Source organism: Arachis ipaensis, chromosome B5, assembly GCF_059453495.1.
Source record: "Arachis ipaensis isolate K30076 ecotype BB chromosome B5, ASM5945349v1, whole genome shotgun sequence".
NCBI lineage: Eukaryota > Viridiplantae > Streptophyta > Magnoliopsida > Fabales > Fabaceae > Arachis > Arachis ipaensis.
Genome location: NC_142440.1, coordinates 127,232,260 through 127,251,086, shown reverse-complemented (window position 1 = coordinate 127,251,086; position 18,827 = coordinate 127,232,260). Strand labels below are relative to the sequence as shown.

Below are 18,827 nucleotides of genomic sequence, written 5' to 3'. Positions count from 1 at the left end.
CAACTAATAATTTCTTTTTTTACATTGAATAACTTAAAAATTTGAGGTGTAAGAGTTTTACATAAACATATAATTATATAGATTTTAATTTTGATATATTGACGGTGTAATTTACATAGTTGTGTAATCACATCTATTATTTTAGATGATTATTTATATGGTTAATGTGAAAAGTAGTTATTTTTATTGATATGGCATGAAATTATTTTACACTGACTATATCAAAATTAAATTCAATTATATATTGTCATCTTAGTAAAATAATTACTTTTCAAATACATTATTGTTTATATAGTCATTTAATTGCATAAGTATAAGGGAACAATGTATATAGTAACAACACCAACAACAGATTAAAAAAAAAGTAAAATTAAAATTCAGATTCTTAAAATTAAAATTAAAATTCTTAATTAATTAATTATTATCTGAATATTGAACTTAAAAACGCAGCCTGTTATGTACGTTGTTCGCAACTTTAGTTGTTCTATTGAAGTTTATTATTTTTTTGGTGACTCTATTGAATTTTATTATGTGGCAGTGCAAAATATACCGTGCATCTATTTAACTTTAATTTTAAAACTTTTATATGTTCTAAAAATATTTGTCAGTTTTAAATCATCAGTTTATCACAATTGAAAATTGTTAGACCTCCTGTCCGAATTTCACTTCTTCTACCCATAGTGGGACTGAAACGCTGTGCTAGGCTACTCGGTACTGGCTTTAAGGTTTCATGAAGACATGAACAATGCATTCGCTGGTAGAATAAATAAATGATCTTTGTTAGTTATACAATCACTTTTGTAGATAATGTGAATAATTGACTCTAAAATTGTCCTAATAAAATTTAAAAACACTCTACACTAAATTACTTTCGAAACCTTAATATTAGAATAACTATTTGCACATGAATTGAACATTCAACTATTGTTAACTGTGCATGAGTAAATCGAATTAAAAGAAATAATAATCCAATTAAAAATAATGAACATAATCATCTGCGTACCTATTCAGTTGAACAATCAACATATCCATTATTTAGTATTCTCATTGTTTACCTGTATTTTTCTTAAATAAATAAATGAATAACAGAAAACGAAAAAAAGATCACTATAATTTAGTTTGCCTTGTTTCGAATAGTGGAGTAAAAAGCAAGCATTACCTTTCTCTCTCTTCATGCATGCTTCAAAAGTTCAAATCATTATTTCCGCTAAAGAACGTTCAATCATGGCACGTTGGCAAGCCCCTGAGGTCTACCCCATTCTCATCACACTACCAACCTATGGATTCATCATCATCCTCTCTGTTCACTTCACTCTTTCTCAGTGACTGCAGCCAGTGACTAAACTCCATTCTCCACCCACTTCACTTTGCAAAATCTGAACTAGAATCCATTTAGAATAAGCCGGAAATGGAAAGGGCTCTGGTAGCTTGGGTGATTTTGGTGATTTCCACCATTGTTTACTTCCATTCCTCTCTTGCTCTCTCACAAGATGGTAAAATCTATGGACCCCTTTATTTTACTTTTTGGTCTTTTGGCTAGATTTTTCACATTTCATTCTTGTTCTAAGTAACTTTAATTGATTGAGTTTTCAAACTTTTGATTTTTCATTGATCTTCTAGGTGTCACATTGTTGGAAATCAAAAGCAGTTTGAATGACACAAGGAATTTTCTCAGTAACTGGCAACATTCTAATATCAAGTCCTATTGTAGATGGACTGGTATCACCTGTTATCCCGAGAAAGAACAGCGAGTTCGCTCCATGTATGTAAGAAGCTCATATTCTTCATTCTCTTGTCTTTTCCGTTACTAGAGTATAGTTCATAGTTACTAGGTAGGCAATAATCTGGTACAGTAACGTGTATGTTTATCCTGTGTTCCTCAGAAATCTGCCTTACATGCAACTTGGTGGAATCATATCTCCCAGCATAGGCAAACTCAGTCGACTGCGGAGATTGTAAGTAGTTTTCCTCTTCCACTTGTTCACTACTTCAATTCTCAAAAATGGAGATTTAACATCTATGATTATACCCTCATTTTATTCAATTCTTGGTTTGTATCGAAACAGGGCACTTCATCAGAACGGTTTACATGATATTATTCCTAATGAGATTACCAATTGTACTGAGCTAAGAGCATTGTAAGTGAAATAGACAATAATAGTGCTTTGGCTTTTCATGATCATCCCTTTAATTTTCTTGCGTAAGGGCTGATACAGTTTATTTGGTTATAATGAAAGGTACTTGAGAGCCAATTATTTTCAAGGAAGAATCCCGCCAGATATTGGAAACCTATTGCATTTAAAAATATTGTAATACTTTCCTCTCTTTCAATTCTTCGCATTTTTTGTCGAAATCCTTTTTGCTTTGAATCATATCTGACTTTCTTATTGAACTATTAATATCAGGTTTCAGTTAAGTTGTTAAAATATATATTAGATAATGGCATTTTGATTCATTTTTTGGTTATAACTAATGGGAATTTTAAATACAGGGATTTATCAAGCAACTCATTAAAGGGTGCAATACCTTCTTCTATTGGACAGCTCACACATTTGCAACTTTTGTAAGTTCATTTTGCACTGTATAATGATATTGATAACCATAACATTCAAAATAATAAGCTTGATCCTGATTTTCTTAGGAACTTGTCGACGAATTTCTTTTCTGGTGAAATCCCTGACGAGGGAGTACTAGGAGCCTTTGGGAAAAACGTGTAAGTACTTCACACAGCAAAAACAAATTCTTGTCATATTATCTGCTATTTTAAGGTGCAGCTATGCTATATTGTATCTACGAAGTACGAATATTGTTTTGTTGGAATATTGCTTAATGCAAATATTTCTTCGCGTCTGAATCTTAAGCATCACATATTTACATATGATTACTGTATCAAATAAAGGAGATAATCTGTCCTAATTGATTTTAACAATCTCTGCTAGGTCACTGTAGTATTTTTTATCCTATATGAATTCAGTTGTACACAGTATATTTATATGAGAGAAGCTGCAAAAGTTTGATTGTAAGAAAAACATTCTATTGCAAAATGAGAAGATAATTCAAGTTAGGAAAAAATGATGGAAAGCAAAATTAAAAGATTGGAATGCCCCTACAGGTTTCACATATTTATGACATATGATTCTTAATGATGTTATCTCCAAGTCTGAAGTGTGAACTATTTGTTTCAAATGAATTATGTTAATCTTATTTGAGACGTGCTTTATATGGGGGTTCAATCCTTTTGCTTTTTGATGTATGGGAACAGGTTTATTGGCAATTTAGATCTTTGTGGACGACAAGTTAAAAAACCATGTCACACAACACTTGGTTTCCCTGTGGTGCTACCACATGCTGAGAATGATGAATCGGAAGGCAAGTCCTACGATTTATATTCTTAGATGTGGTTTTACATACTAGATTTTACAAGTGTTTACTTATTGATTAATCAAGGTTTGAGCTTGTAAGATAAATATATAAACTTTTAAAATTTTCAGTAACTACCAAAAGAATATCACATTATGTGAAGTGGGTGTTAATCGGTGCAATATCAACAATGGGCATTGCACTTGCCTTAGTACTTCTGTTACTCTGGATTTGTTTGCCGTCGAAGAAGGAAAGAACTGCTAGGCAATACACAGAAGTGAACAAACAAGTCAATCCAGAATCAAGTACAAAGGGTGGTGTGTTTCACATTTGACAGAAAAAAAATAATTTGGCCTTTTATTCTTGATGAACATATAGTTATTTACCTGCTCCTGTAACAGGTACAATACTAATTACTTTCCATGGTGATCTGCCATATCCATCATCTGAGATCATAGAGAAACTGGAGTCACTTGATGAAGAGGATGTGGTAGGGTCTGGAGGATTTGGTACTGTTTACCGCATGGTGATGAATGATTGTGGTACATTTGCTGTTAAGCGGCTTGATAGAGGTCGGGAAGGGTCAGATCAAGGATTTGAAAGGGAACTAGAAATCTTAGGTAGTATCAAGCACATCAATTTGGTAAACCTTCGTGGTTATTGCAGGCTTCCTTCTACAAAGCTCCTTATCTATGATTATTTGGCACTGGGAAGCTTGGATTGTCTCTTGCATGGTATAACTATTTTTTTATGCGCTGGCCATCTCCCTCTTTCATTAAGCTAAATTTGTGTAAATGTTTCTTCGAAAGTGAGAACATCCTTTCGGTGGTGAACTTTGCAATGGAATCTGTTAAGTAGTTAAGGAAAGTGGAAATCACACCTTAAAAGCTAGCTATTAAGGGAAAGAATCACTCTCCTTTGATACAAGATCAAGCATACTGTATTGCCTAAAGTGAGACTTTGAGCACCCCATAATACCCAAGTCTCTAACAATGATAAACTGGCTTAGGAGAGCTAACATCCATGGTGGCTCATTCTATCAACACTGACCTAGTGGTAGCCACTTGGCTATCGTCTATAACTATTTCAGTATTCACCTTAATCCAACCTTCAAGTAGCTCTTTTCATGCCGTCAACAACCAGTTTCTGATACCAGTTGTAACAATTGGTACCCAGAGTTAATAAGGAACAATACAGAAGTAATAGAAAGACAAGGAAACAAGAATGAATCAAGTGTGATGTCACCCCTTTCATGTTTGTAATATACTGAATTCTAATGATGAAAATAATGACACTGGCAGAAATTATAGGGTCTGCGTCCCTCCTAGTTGTGAATGGTATTTTTTTTTGTCATTTTTTCATTTTGAGGGTGGATATCTCCTCACTATCTTTTTCAATCTCATTTTAGAGGAACCTTATTGATAAACTTTATCACTCATTGTAAAGTAAGTCTTCTTAAATCCTGATGCCAGTATAATGAAAAAGAAATTGGCAGCATAAATGAATTTCACGTTTGTATAGTGACAATCTCTCTACGGCATAAAGTTGTTGATGCATAGCATTTGTCAGCATCCCTGGCAAAGGAAAAAATGATACAGGGTTCACTAACTATGATATTCAATTACAAATTTACAATTGTTGTCGGAATGAGTTGGAATTATTGGAGAACTTAAATGCATGAGTGGTTCTATGACTTTGGTCTATCATCACCTTTGTATATTTTCTAAAAATCCAGTTTAATTATGTTTTTCGTCTGCTATGATTCATGATGACATGCTCTTTAGTTCTATGATTAGCTAATTTCTTTTATGAATCCATCCTGCTCAGGAAACAGTGAGCATTTTATGAATTGGCACACTCGCCTAAAGATAGCCCTTGGTTCTGCCCGGGGTTTGGCTTACTTGCATCATGACTGCTCCCCCAAAATCGTGCATCGAGATGTTAAATCTAGCAACATCCTTCTTGATGAAAACATGGAGCCTCATGTCTCTGATTTTGGACTTGCAAAGCTTTTGGTTGATGATGACTCCCATGTTACTACAGTTGTTGCTGGCACATTCGGCTATTTGGCGCCAGGTATGCACTTAGTTCTGAATACTAGCAGCTTTATTAGGGTGAAAATCATCTGCTTATTAGAGTCACAACATAGAAATCTGCCAAAAGAATGACATTTATTTAGGTATTTTTCAGGTAGGGCTTCAGTATTTGATGATTTCCAGAGAATCAATTTTCAAGATCTATTTATATAATCTGTTGAGAGATAATTTTGTAAAAAATGTCCATGAGTTACTCAATTAGTAACTAACATTATAGCTTTAGGTGGTCAAGTTTTATGTTTTGGAAAAAGGTATTACTAGAAGAAATTTTATTTTTCTTCTTGTTTGGTATAATCTTTTGAAGTTTTGAGTGTTATAATTCTTGTTCAAACATTTGATCAAAACACCTGCAAACAAAAATTGCTCAAATCATATCAATGAATAAAAGAGAGAGTAGAGTGTGTGTGACAAAGAAAGTGAGTAACATATAATACATAGAACACAAACTGCGAAGACTGTAACAGACACACACACACACACACAAAAGAAGCACAACACAGTGACTAAACATTGGCTGCCGGCCTGGGGAAGGGTGGGGGGAAGAAAAATGTTTGATAGTGAGAGGGAATAAAATGATCAATTGATCATAGAGATAATTGGGGTAAACTTTATCCCTAAATGAGCCCAAATTTCACTCGTTAAAATTCTATCCATCCTATTATAATCATATCAAACTTCCTCCTAGTTCAGAAAATTTTTACTTGTTTCATTGTTTATATTTCATCGAGCAACTCAAGTATATGTAGCCTTCCTTACCACGCTGCATCTGCTTGTGGTAGACATGTGTAGATGCTACACCTGTTTTAATAGTGTCTTATATTTTCTTGAAGAGGATTAATGCTTACCTTTATCCTTGCAAGTATATGAGTGAGTTTGCAAAGTTTTAACAAGTCAAAATAGTCTTCATAGGTAACAAATGTGAGTCAAGTTAGTCCTAGTAACTAATTCAATTCATGTTTTTTACATACGGAAAATATTTTGACTCATTAAAACTAACCTATAGAGACCAAAATGATTCATGTATGTACCAAGACCAAAGTGAACATTAACCTTCTTGAATATGAATGGGGTAAACATTAGAGATACAAAGTATACTCAAGATGAATGTATTCTTGACCAGCAACAACTAAATCAGTTACAAAAGCAAGTGACTAACTGATTACTATAAGAGAAAACAACTGAATAAGTGATATATATTTGTTTATATTTATTTATTTATTTTGATGTTTTTCCTGGGTCAATAATAGAATATCTACAAAGTGGGAGAGCAACTGAGAAGTCAGATGTATATAGCTTTGGAGTTCTATTGCTAGAACTGGTAACTGGAAAGAGACCAACAGATCCTTCCTTCCTGAAGAGAGGGCAAAATGTTGTTGGTTGGGTAAGCTTTAGCTCATTTAATTAAGCCACACATGCTGCACATCTTTTACTTGAGCTTATCTAGGCATTGGTTAAGGATCCCAAAAAGGATAATTTGCATTGATGAAATAAAGTTTGAAGTTACGAAATACAATAAAGGGTTTTGCTAAGAGAACTTCTTCGGTTTTCAAAATTATGAATTTTGCATCCGTAGTTTTGAGCTTGAAATGCATTTATTGAATGAAAACTTCAAAGTTTCTCACAAGAGACAAATCCTACAATAAATAACATGAAAAGTTTCTATTACTTGTATTCTTAACTAGTGCATTTAGGATACTAGTTAGTAGAACCGTATTTCATTTTCTTCTTTACCACTCATGTTTTAAACCATGTGTACCAAGTTTTGGAAAATAATTTTCAGATGAACACAGTCCAAAAAGAAAACAGATTCAAAGAAGTGTTAGACAAAAGATGCACCGATGCAGATTGGGAGTCTGTCGAAGTGATCATTGAACTGGCAGCAAGATGCACGGATGCAAATGCAGACGACCGTCCTTTGATGAACGAAGTGGTACAGTTGCTGGAGCAAGAGGTTATGTCTCCTTGTTCAAGTGGTTTATATGAGTCACAAATAAATCATTATTGAATGGCTCAATCAGATACAGGATGCTAACAATGCTGTGTATATTATTCTCCTAGACTTTGTAGTAATTGACAAATGAGCAATATGACTTTTATTAATCAACATGGATTCGCTAAATGAGCAAACTTTTTTAACAAAATTCAATTGTTTTCATTGAAAATTATTAAAAATTTAGGATACGTTTGGTTTGTATTTTTATTTTTTGTTTTTATTTTCAATTTTTTTATTTTTTATATTTTTGGATTTTATGAATAAAAAAGTAAAAATAATAAAAAATTTATTTTTTGTTTTCACTTTTTCTTTCACAAAATCTAAAAAACTGAAAATCAAAATACAAACTAAATGTACCTTTAAATTTTTAATGCATTTGTTTTACATTTATTAAATAAAAATATTTAAAAATTTTTACTAATGGTAAATTTATCATGTGCCCTTAGACACATATTAGTTAAACTCTTATTTTAATAGGACAATTAATCAAGACAAAAACATTAGATTATAGTCTATTGTTACTCTATATGTATTGTTTTTTTTTTTTTTTAATATATCAAAATTATCAAAACAATAGTTAACTCCTATTGTTTAGATTTGTCATTATGTTTGCAAGTCTTCTAAATATTTCTTCAAATTTTTTTTGTTGCCTTTCATTTGGAAGCCTTCATATTCATAACTAAGTCTATTAATTTTAGATTGTTTGAGGTAACTTGTTCTTTTATACGTAAAACTTAACTTTTCCATGTTTTTTTAGTCGTTTCGCATGTTAAAATTTTCATATAATCATTTTGGGTGATGGTACAATGAAAAAAGTTGTTGACTTTGTTGTTGGACGAAACTTTCTCGTAATAATCTTCTGGCTTAATTTTGTTATCAAAATATATTTGTTCCCAATTTTGTCGGCCACTGTTTTCTTCGAAACGTTGTTACCATTTTCAATTACACTCCAATCCAAATTCTTGCGCCTTGTGATTTAATCTATATTTTTCATCATATTTTTCCAATAGCCATAATTTATACCATTTAAAAGATGAGGATGATGTGTGGATAGTCCTTCAACGTGGTCAAAATTTATGCTTTGCAAATGTTTTTTTTTTTTCTTCAATAACTTTCGAACTCATTGACAAGGTTATGAGAATTAGACCGGTCATCGAATCGCTTAGTTATTGGTTTATTAGTTTATTGGTCTAATCGATTCAACCGTTGATTTAACTGAAAAAACTGTTTTAGAATAAAATAATAAATAAATTATAAATAAATATCCTAAAATATAATTATAGTCAAATATAAATCTTAAAATATCTTCAAAATTTAAAACACTACATAAAATATCATCAACCAAATCTATATGATCTTATCAAAATACAAACTCAAAAATTAAATAGTAAAAAATATATCTAAATATTAAATTCCAACATCATAATTTATCAATCATCAAAATATGCAAGAACTTGTTGCAAATTTGCTTCGGTGGATTAGGATTAGGATTAGCAGCATCATTCGAAATAGGAGGATTGACAGACAAATTATTATTCACAGATGCATTATTATCAGCAGTTGCTTCTTGATTAATACTATTATCCATAACTGAAATTAATAAAAGTTTTATTAATTAAAACAAAATTAAAGACCAGCCACAGCACAATGAAAAATCAAAAAATTATCAACATGACCATATCTAAATCCTGCCACCAACATTCAGCAACAAACAAAGCCAACAAAACCAGCAATAATTAGGAGCTAGCAACTACAAATCAAAGCAAAACCAATTACAAATCAAAGCAAAATCAGCAACTACAAAACAAAGAAGTATCCATAACCAGATACGAAATTAAAGACCAGCCACAGCACATTGAAAAATAAAAAAATTATCAACATGACCATATCTAAATTCTGCCACCAACATTCAGCAACAAACAAAGCCAGCAAAACCAGCAATAATTAGGAGCCAGCAACTACAAATCAAAGCCATTAGCAAATGTGAACAAAAAAAATTAGGAGCCATCAGCAACCAGTAAACCAGTAAAAGTGTAAAACACTAGCCAACGAGCAATTAGAAAACACTAAACAGAGTAACAATAAATTTGAAAATCGAGAAAACACTAAAACAGAGAAAACACTAAAACACTAACCTGGGTAATTAGTTAATTACAGATCCATCAACAAATACATTCAGAACCAAACTTCAAACCAAGACCGAAGAAGAAGAATTGAAGAAAAACGGAACAAAAATTGAAGAAGAAGGTCGAAGAAGAAGATCGAAGAACAACAACTTCAGAGCTTCAAAGTTCAAACCAAGAACAAGACTAAATTTGCAATCAAAACCATGCATACAGAACCATACAATCAGAACCAAACTTGAAACAGTTGAAACCAAGACCGAAGCAGACTTGAAGAAAAATGGAACAAAAATTGAAGAAGAAGACCAAACATTCAGTGAAGATAAAAAAGAGAAGCCATTAACCTAGGTCCGTGCTGAGAAGCCAGCGAAGATGAAGAGCCGAAGAGGACCTGCCGAGTTACTGGGTTTCGGACACGGGAAAGAGGAAAAAGCGGCGGTGCTGAGGACCTGGGACGGCGGTAGCGCTGAGGACCTGGGTTAGGCGGCGACGATGGAGGGCTAGGCGGAGGGCTACATGGCTAGGGTTTCTTTGATTCAGAGACTCGGAGTTCTCCAGAACATGGATGAATGAATGATTGGGAGAAGAGGGGGGGGGTTGGGTCACGAGTGGATCACTGGATCCGTTTCCTTTTTTTTACAAATTAAAAAACAGCGTCGTTTTATCTGAACCGGCCGGTTACTGGTTCGGCCCAACCGGCCAGTTCTCGGCCGGTTCGACAATTTTCCTTCGAGCAGTTATAAGGGAAGGACCGGACTGTTTGCATTGTCGGTTCCCAGTTGAACCGGTTCGACCGACCGGTCCGGTCCGATTTTCAGAACCATGCGCATTGGCTCCCTGGAAGGGAAGTGAGAGTTGTCTAAAGCATAACAAAAAATAGAATACTCAAACAACATACAGACAACAATAAACTACTTCAATAAATAAAGAAACTGTAAGTCTATAAACACATATCTAACAAAGTAAGACTCCTAAAGTCCTCATCCTCCATAAAGAGATCACCATTAGACACATATACTCCTTCAAACCGCTGTGTCTCCTTTATGATACAAGTTCTTTTGTCAAGGCAAATCACACATAATTATTTTTCCTTATCCTCCAACCACCGGTTAGCAAAAATTAGACTTCGTTAATGCAAACATCAAGAGTTCTTGCCTTCTTGAAAATTTGGGGGTTATGATCCTTCCAAATCGCCCAAAGAACAACAAAAAAACACACCATCTATTCCCTTTTGCGCAGTTTGCTAATAGGCAAATTCATTCAACATTGAAAGCAATCCTTAGGTATTTGATACCAAACTCACGTCAGATTCCATCTTTTGAGAATTGTGCTCCATATTCCCCAAGACCACTCACACCCAAAAAATATATGATGCACCGACTTCTTACTGGTACTGCAAAGAACACAGCTCACCTCATTATTGGACAACATCTTCAATTTACAGAGTCTGTCCATGATGTTCAACCTCTCCAAAATTATAAACCACGTGAAGAGCTCAACTCTCGAAGGAACAAGGCCAATTCACAGTTTTGACAAAAAATTGTACATGTTAGACTCAAGGTCCCTACACCGGTCCTTATATATAACACTTAGGAAAGACTTTACTAAATACTCATTCAATTTATCATGTTTTCACACCAGTTATTCTACTTTGTTTGCCTTTAGAACTACTTTAGAGAGCATTTGCATCATAGAATTTAAATCCTATATCTCCCAGTCCCGTAGCTCTCTCCGCCAAGTCAGGCTCTATATCCATCTGTAGCCATCAACCTCACACTCGCAAACCCTAATGTCCACATTATTTGAGACTTGGTACAACCATAGGAACACCTCCCTTAATCTACCTTCGTTGAGCTATAAATCATGCCAAAACTGAATTCTTGTACCGTCCTCATCAACAAGTTGCATACCATCTTCAAAAACCTCCACCAACCTAGCTTTCCTTTGTTGTAGACTTCCAATTTCTCCCCACATGCTCCCAAAATTCCTCCTTATCAGATCCCTAGTCTCTTGTCTAGTTTAAGTTTATTATACGAGCAAATTACTTGCTTCTATAATGGACACCCTTCTTTGTCAAATCACTACCATCATTTGAATAAAAATGCCATATTCTTTAGTGTCACATCCCCACACTAAACCCTCCTATGTTTTTAGGCCGCTGCACCACCTCCCAACTTACTAATGCTAGACCCCTATTTCCCCAGAAAAACATTGATTGAAGTGAAGCAATTTTCTTAGCCATCGACTTCTACATCTTAAAAATACTTAGGTAATACAGTGGTAAATTATTCAAAATTGACTTAATCAACACGAGTTTTCCCGCTTTCGAAATATATTTGCCCCTCCATCCTTTCAATCTCTCCTCTATCTTCCTAATCACCAAGTCCCAAGTATGAATCTGCTTGGAATTAACTCTTAAGGGGATACCTAACTATTTGATGGGCAAATTTACTCTCCTACAACCTCAAATACTCTATGCTTTCTGGATCTCCTCCATCTCCATATTCAATCCAATCATAATAGATTTGTCATAGTTTATTTTCGGCCCGACATCATCTCAAAACTAAGTAAAATTTTTCCACCCAATCTTGCAAGCATTTTATTCAATACTTTCCCAACAAGAACAAATAGGAAAGGAGATAACGAATCAATTTCGTGTAAGACATTGAAGCTGATGTTCGGCTCAACTGAATCCACTGTTGCCATGTACCGCCAAAATCTATGCCGTGTAGCACGTTGTCCACGAAGTCCCATCTAACCTTGTCATACGCCTTCTAAAAGTCCAGTTTAATCAGCCATACCAGCTTCTTAGACCTCTTCAATTAATGTACCATTTTGCATGCTATCAAGGCTCCATCATGAATCCATCTCCCACTTACAAAGGTAGATTGCACTTCACCCACTAGCCCTAGCATCAATGGTTGCAATCTACTAGCCATAATCTTTGAAATTACTTTATATAAGCATCCAACCATACTTATAGTCCAGTAGTCCTTAAGCTCATTTGAGCCACCCTCCTTGTGAGCCAACGTTATCCACGTCAGATTCACTTCTTTTAAGAGTCAAAAATCAGCAAAGAACTTTGTCACTGATTTGCAGACGTCGTGGCTAATTACATCCCAAAGTCTTCTAATGAACTTAAAGTTATATCCATCCGAACCGGCAGCTCAGCTCAGCTCTAATTTCCTCATTGGTTGTGATGGTTTCAAACTGTTTCACTTCGATCTCACTGATAGTATTTTTCAGCGATTCATCAAACTAGATATTGAACCTTTGCTCCTCGTCGTAAAGCTTCTTGTAAAATCTCTGAACTTCCTTCTTCACTCTATCCACGCCCCTGAAGCATTTTCCATTAATGTAGATCTCCTCTATTATCTTGTTCTGCTTCTTCGATTTGGCTATCGAGTGAAAGAACTTAGTATTCTTATCCATTTGTGAAGCAAAACATGACTGGAATAGTTGCTTCCAGTAAAATTCTCTCTTTTGATACTATACTTCTACCCGGCTTCTAACTGCCTTAGATCTCGCCAACAAGCATTCATTATCATTACCTTCTTCAATCTTATTATCAACTTTTTGCATTCCCTCCTCAAACCTCTTTATATTACTATCAATACTTCCAAAGCATTCCTTATTCCATAGCCTTAGCGGCCTTCTAATGTGGGCAGAAATTGGCGAGTTAAGAATTATTATAAGATATGCGTTGCAAGTATAGTTCTCAACCAACCAAAAATCCGCTTATCAATTTAGAAGGGTGTCACAGAAATTAAAATTAAAATACCGGGAGTATGAATCCCAGGTCGTCTCCCAACGAGTTGCAGAAAAGTGTGCTATTTTATTAATCAGATGTTTTCAAAAAAGTTTAAGTTGAATGGCAGAAAATTAAATTAGAGAATTTATATAAATTTAAATAAAATCCTTGACTGGGAGTTGATTAGCTGGAAGTCCTATTCTTGTTGTAGTACTCTCAAGATCAATTGACAATTGAGGGTTGTTATGTTTAGTTGTCCCTCACTAAGTAAGGGAAAGTCAAACCAGTTGGAATGATGTTTCTATCCACAAGTTCCAATCCGCTTTTGGAAGGATTGGTGTTAGTGACTAGAGAGCAGTCCAACAATAAACCTAACTACAATCTTTCTCTTGAGCATCCCAACTCAAGGGTTCCTTTCAATCAACTCCCCATCAAGTTAGGAAACTACTCGCTCATTGTAAATGTAAAATTCATAACATAAGAAAGGGAATTAAAGAAAGACATGATAAATAATGATCAAAAGATTAATTAAAAATAAAAGTAATTCTTGTATTAATAAATGCTAAAATAATCCAATAGTAAAATTAAGCAAATTAAGGAACATGGAAGAGTAAGAGACAAGTAAAGAGAACGAACTAGAATGTCGAAGTCTTGATGAGGCAATAACTCTTCTCAATATCCCAATGCAAAAACAATGAAAAATAACCAATCCTAAAAATTATCAATGTGTAGAGAGAAAACCTAGAGGAGAGAAAAACTAGATCTAAAACTAAAAACTATGCGGAATGAATGTTGTTTTTGATTTCTGCATGTTCTCTGGCTCTAGTCTGCTTTTCTGGGCCGAAAACTGGGTCAAAATAAGGCCCGAAATTACCCCCAGCGATTTTGCAGATTATGCAGATCGCGCATGTCACGCGGACGCGTCATTCAGGTGGACGCGTCATTCGGCGTTTCGCTTTGCCACGCGGGCGCGTCGTCCATGCGGCCGCGTCACTCGTGCTATTCCATGCCGCGCGGTCGCATCGTCCATGCAGCCGCGTCACTGCGATTTCCTCTCTTTCGCGCGGTCGCATCATCCATGCGGCCGCGTCGCTTCTCGCTGGTCATCTCCTCAATTTCTTGTGTTCCTTCCATTTTTGTAAGCTTCCTTTCCAATCTCTAACTCATTCATGCCTTATAAAGCCTGAAACACTTAACACACATATCACGGCATCGAATGGAATAAAGGAGAAATAAAATACATAATTAAAAGTCTCTAGGAAGCAAGTTTTCAATCATGCAATAACTTTAGGAAGGAATTATAAATGCATGCTTATTTAATGAATAAGTGGGTAAAGATCGTGATAAAACCACACAATTAAACACAATATAAACCATAAAATAGTGGTTTATCAACCTCCTCACACTTAAACATTAGCATGTCCTCATGCTTAGTTGAAGGAGATAAAATGAATGAGTAAGAACATGTAAAACCTGTGCAATGCAATGCAACCTATATATATGAATGCAACTATATGATTTTTGTCCACTTGATCAAAAGTAAGTAAGCTCTTCAAAACAATTACAAATCAAATTCCACTAACTCAATTCTTATACAGTAAGAACAGATAAAAATGCAAGAAGATAGCTCATGAAAGCAGGAAACATAGAAATTCAAGCATGGAACCCTCACTGATGGTATATGTACACTCTAGTCTCTCTAGTGTATAGGGTCATCACTCTATCCTTCTCTAACAATGCTCTCTAATTTTTGTTCTTCTCCTAACCAACCAACAACATTTAATATACCAATGCAAACATCATGAGGTCTTTTCAAGATTGTAATGGGGCCAAGGTAAGGGTAAGGATGCATATATGGCTAAGTAAGCTTATAAATTGAATCTTTAATTAACCCAAGCTTTAACATAACCTATATATATTCTATACAACTTTAGAATTCATACCTAGCTACCCAGAGATCTCTTTCACATCCATACTCATGTATCAACCTTTTATTTTGATTTTATCATACATGCATTGATCTTTGAATGCTTGACTTAGCATTGGGGTAATTTTGTCCCCTTATTTATTTGTTGAATATTTTTTTTTCATAAACATAGAAACATAAAAATAACATAGCTTATTAATGCACATAGAGTTTTAATTCTTATAGTTTCACATGAGTAGGTATCCAAATTCTCATTATACTATCATGACTCATTCCCTTATTATCCCTTGTTCCCACAATTTTCCATACTTGGATAACACACATAATTCTATCTTAAGCTAACCAAAGATTCAATTTGGGATACATACTTGTTTTTCCGCTTAAGGCTAGTAATGTGGTAAAATATAGAACAAATAGGATTTAAAGGCTCAAAGTGGCTAACAAAGGTAATTGAAAGGGTAGGCTTAATTTGGATAAATAAGCTAAACAAATAATGGCCTCAATCATGTGCAAACATATAAATTGTTACGGCCTGGCCCAGAATCCCTGCGGGTCGGCCCGACCCGGACGCCACCCGATCCGGATACACGCCCCACAACCGACCCGGACACGCGTCCAAGACAGCTCATGTACAGCTATGGGACAACGTCCCTGGAAACATGGGCCTGTCCTCATCGGGCCCACCTCTGACAGGTATATAAGGGGAAGACTTGTTCTTCCCCCAAGGTACGTCACATATCACACTACCCTTTCCGCCTGCACATTTACTGACAAGAGCGTCGGAGTGTCTTTGCAGGTGGCACCCCCCCTTTTTTCCACATGAAGTACTCGGGACCTCGCGTATTGCTGACCGGCAGTCCACGACTTGACGACCCCCTACCATCATCCCGGATCACAACCCGAACCGTCCGGTAACCGACCTACCGAACATTGGCGCCGTCTGTGGGATTCGTCCATGGACTTCGTGCTAGTCAAAACGCAACCCAGGCGCACGAGAGACGCCCCTTCAGGGGGATTGGTGACAACCACGCCAGAATAATGCAAGAGCTACGCCATAGAATGCAAGACTTGGAACGCAGGTTAGCGGAAAGAGAACACGACCAACGCACCCCAGAGCATAGTCACTCCCGCTCCCGCTCCAGGAGCCGCTCCAGGCGCACGCCTAGGCCCCAGGCTGAGTCCGAAAGCACCCGGGAGAGAGGGCGTGCAAGAAGACGTCATGACCCTGTCATTTACGCCAGACGCGAGAGGCGACGTACCACGGATCAGGGTGACGAAGAAGGGAGAACGGGTACCCGCGGACCCATAATAATAGGGGCCACCCCATTCCACCGCTCCATACTCGAGGTCCGGCTGCCAAAACACTTTGACAAACCAACGGACATGAGGTACGATGGAACGCAAGACCCTCTAGAGCATCTAATGGCCTTCGAGGCCAGGATAAACTTAGAAGGAGTGGAAGACGAGGTAAGGTGTCGCGCCTTCCCGGTCACCCTGGCGGGACCTGCAATATGGTGGTTCAATAACCTTCTGCAGGGCTCGGTGACCCAATTCTCCGACATCAGCTATGCCTTTCTGGCTCAATTCACGACCAGGATTGCCAAAGCCAAGCACCCGATCAATTTGCTAGGGGTGACCCAGAGAGCCGGGGAGCCGACCAGGAAATACTTGGATCGTTTCAACGATGAATGCTTGGAAATTGATGGTCTGACGGACTCGGTGGCGAGTTTGTGTTTGACGAACGGGCTCCTGAATGAGAACTTTAGGAAGCACCTTACCACAAGGCCCGTCTGGACAATGTAGGAGATCCAGTGCGTGGCTAAGGAGTATATCAACGACGAGGAAGTAAGCCGGATCGTGGCTGCCAATAAACGGCAGCCCGCCTACAACCAAATCCGGCACTACAAAAGCAGAGAAAGATCAAAGGAACACGCCAGGGACGGCGGCCCAAGTAAAGGGCCAAAGCCATTCCCTCGAGTCGGGAAATTCACCAATTACACCCCCCTCACGGCACCGATCACGGAAGTCTATCAACAGATAGCAGAGAAGGGGATACTGTCAAAACCCCGACCTCTGAAGGACAGGACGGGGGGAAACAAGAACCTCTACTGCGAATATCACAAGGGATACGGGCACAAAACCCAAGACTGCTTCGACCTGAAAGACGCCCTGGAGCAGGCAATCAGGGATGGAAAACTTGCCGACTTCTCCCATCTTATAAGGGAGCCGAGGAGACGCAATCGGGATCAGGAAAGCGAAAACAGGTCCCGGGCGACAAGACAACGCCAAGAACCAGAGGGGGACGACCACGGTCTCACGGTGGTGAACGTAGTAACAGCGAGGAACTCCGCCCCAAGATCGAAATCGGCACAGAAAAATGATGCCAAGGTCCTCGCGATCTCCTACTCGTCTGCCAGAAGTCCCCGGGGACTCCCATCCATCTCCTTCGGCCCCGAAGACCAATGGTTCGACGAGGTGCCAGAAAGTCCCCCCATGGTCATCACGGCTAGGGTCGGAACCGGCCTGGTCAAGCGGATCCTGGTGGATACGGGGGCAGACTCGAACATCATGTTTCGAAACGTTTTTTATGCCTTGGGACTACGAGATGCCGATCTAGCGACCCACCAGCACGGTGTGGTAGGGTTGGGAGACCACTTCATCAAGCCAAATGGAATCATCTCACTCCCGACCTCCGCAGGGCAAGGGCAGAGGCAAAGGACGATGATGGCCGATTTCGTAATCTTACGAGATTCCACAGCTTACAACATCATCTTGGGGAGAAAAACCATCAACGACCTGGGGGCAGCTATTAGTACGAAACTGCTCGTGATGAAATTTGTTGCTGATGACGGATCCGTAGGATCCATCAGAGGAGACTTGGAAACGGCGGTCGCCTGCGACCACGCCAGTCTCTCTCTCAGGAAAAATTCCAAAGAAGCATCGGAGGTCTTCCTCGCCGACCTGGACGCCAGGATAGATGACAAGCCCAGACCTGAGCCGGAAGGGGATTTGGAAAAATTTAGGGTCGGTGATGGGGACGAGAAGTTCACGTTCATAAACAGAAACCTTCCCTATGAATTAAAGGAGCCTTTGATGGAGATGATCAGAACCAATGCCGACCTTTTCGCTTGGATACCAGCCGACATGCCAGGGATAGATCCCCAGCTCATGTCACACCATCTGGCCGTCAAACCAGAAGCCAAGCCAGTGGCCCAGAGGAAGAGAAAGATGTCACAGGAAAGGGCAGAGGAGGTGGCCAGACAGGCGGCCAGCCTCCTTGAAGCAGGGTTCATACGGGAACTGGACTACTTGACCTGGTTGTCGAACGTAGTTTTGGTGAAAAAACACAATGGGAGGTGGAGAATGTGTGTAGACTACTCTGACCTCAATAAGGCATGTCCTAAGGACTGCTATCCCCTGCCCAACATTGACGCACTCGTCGACGCAGCGGCGGGGTACCGGTATCTGAGTTTCATGGACGCCTACTCTGGGTACAACCAGATACTGATGCACCGACCCGACGAGGAAAAAACAGCGTTCATAACGCCAGGAGGGATCTATTGCTACAAAGTAATGC

The 18,827-nt window shown here is 37.8% G+C and overlaps 2 protein-coding genes across 5 annotated transcripts; both read left to right on the top strand.

Annotated features, from left to right (window-relative positions):
• The first annotated feature begins 1,184 nt into the window (after positions 1-1,184).
• Positions 1,185-7,575, top strand: LOC107643889 (LRR receptor-like serine/threonine-protein kinase FEI 1). Of its 4 annotated transcripts, none has more exons than XM_016347637.3 (13): positions 1,185-1,493; positions 1,621-1,762; positions 1,884-1,955; positions 2,067-2,138; positions 2,238-2,309; positions 2,492-2,563; positions 2,642-2,713; positions 3,263-3,369; positions 3,492-3,677; positions 3,762-4,094; positions 5,188-5,436; positions 6,704-6,837; positions 7,237-7,575. In XM_016347637.3, exons 1-13 carry the CDS (start codon positions 1,409-1,411, stop codon positions 7,459-7,461), a joined length of 1,821 nt encoding a protein of 606 aa, XP_016203123.1. In that variant the 5' UTR covers positions 1,185-1,408; the 3' UTR covers positions 7,462-7,575. The 4 variants fall into 4 exon arrangements, with proteins under 4 accessions (XP_016203123.1, XP_016203124.1, XP_016203125.1 ...); XM_016347638.3 differs by having other exon boundaries at positions 1,213-1,493; positions 3,492-3,674; XM_016347639.3 differs by having other exon boundaries at positions 1,232-1,493; positions 3,492-3,665.
• Positions 7,576-16,633: 9,058 nt separating this feature from the next.
• LOC148565719 (uncharacterized) lies at positions 16,634-17,053 on the top strand. Its single transcript, XM_088487220.1, has one exon. It carries the CDS (start codon positions 16,634-16,636, stop codon positions 17,051-17,053), a length of 420 nt encoding a protein of 139 aa, XP_088343346.1.
• Positions 17,054-18,827: the final 1,774 nt, after the last annotated feature.

Coding starts and splice junctions, on each gene's coding strand:
- LOC107643889 (XM_016347637.3), top strand. CDS start 1,409: ATGGAAAGGGCTCTGGTAGCTTGGGTGATTTTGGTGATTTCCACCATT. Junction 1,956..2,066: donor CTCAGTCGACTGCGGAGATT/GTAAGTAGTTTT, acceptor GTATCGAAACAG/GGCACTTCATCAGAACGGTT. Junction 5,437..6,703: donor ATTCGGCTATTTGGCGCCAG/GTATGCACTTAG, acceptor GGTCAATAATAG/AATATCTACAAAGTGGGAGA.
- LOC148565719 (XM_088487220.1), top strand. CDS start 16,634: ATGAGGTACGATGGAACGCAAGACCCTCTAGAGCATCTAATGGCCTTC.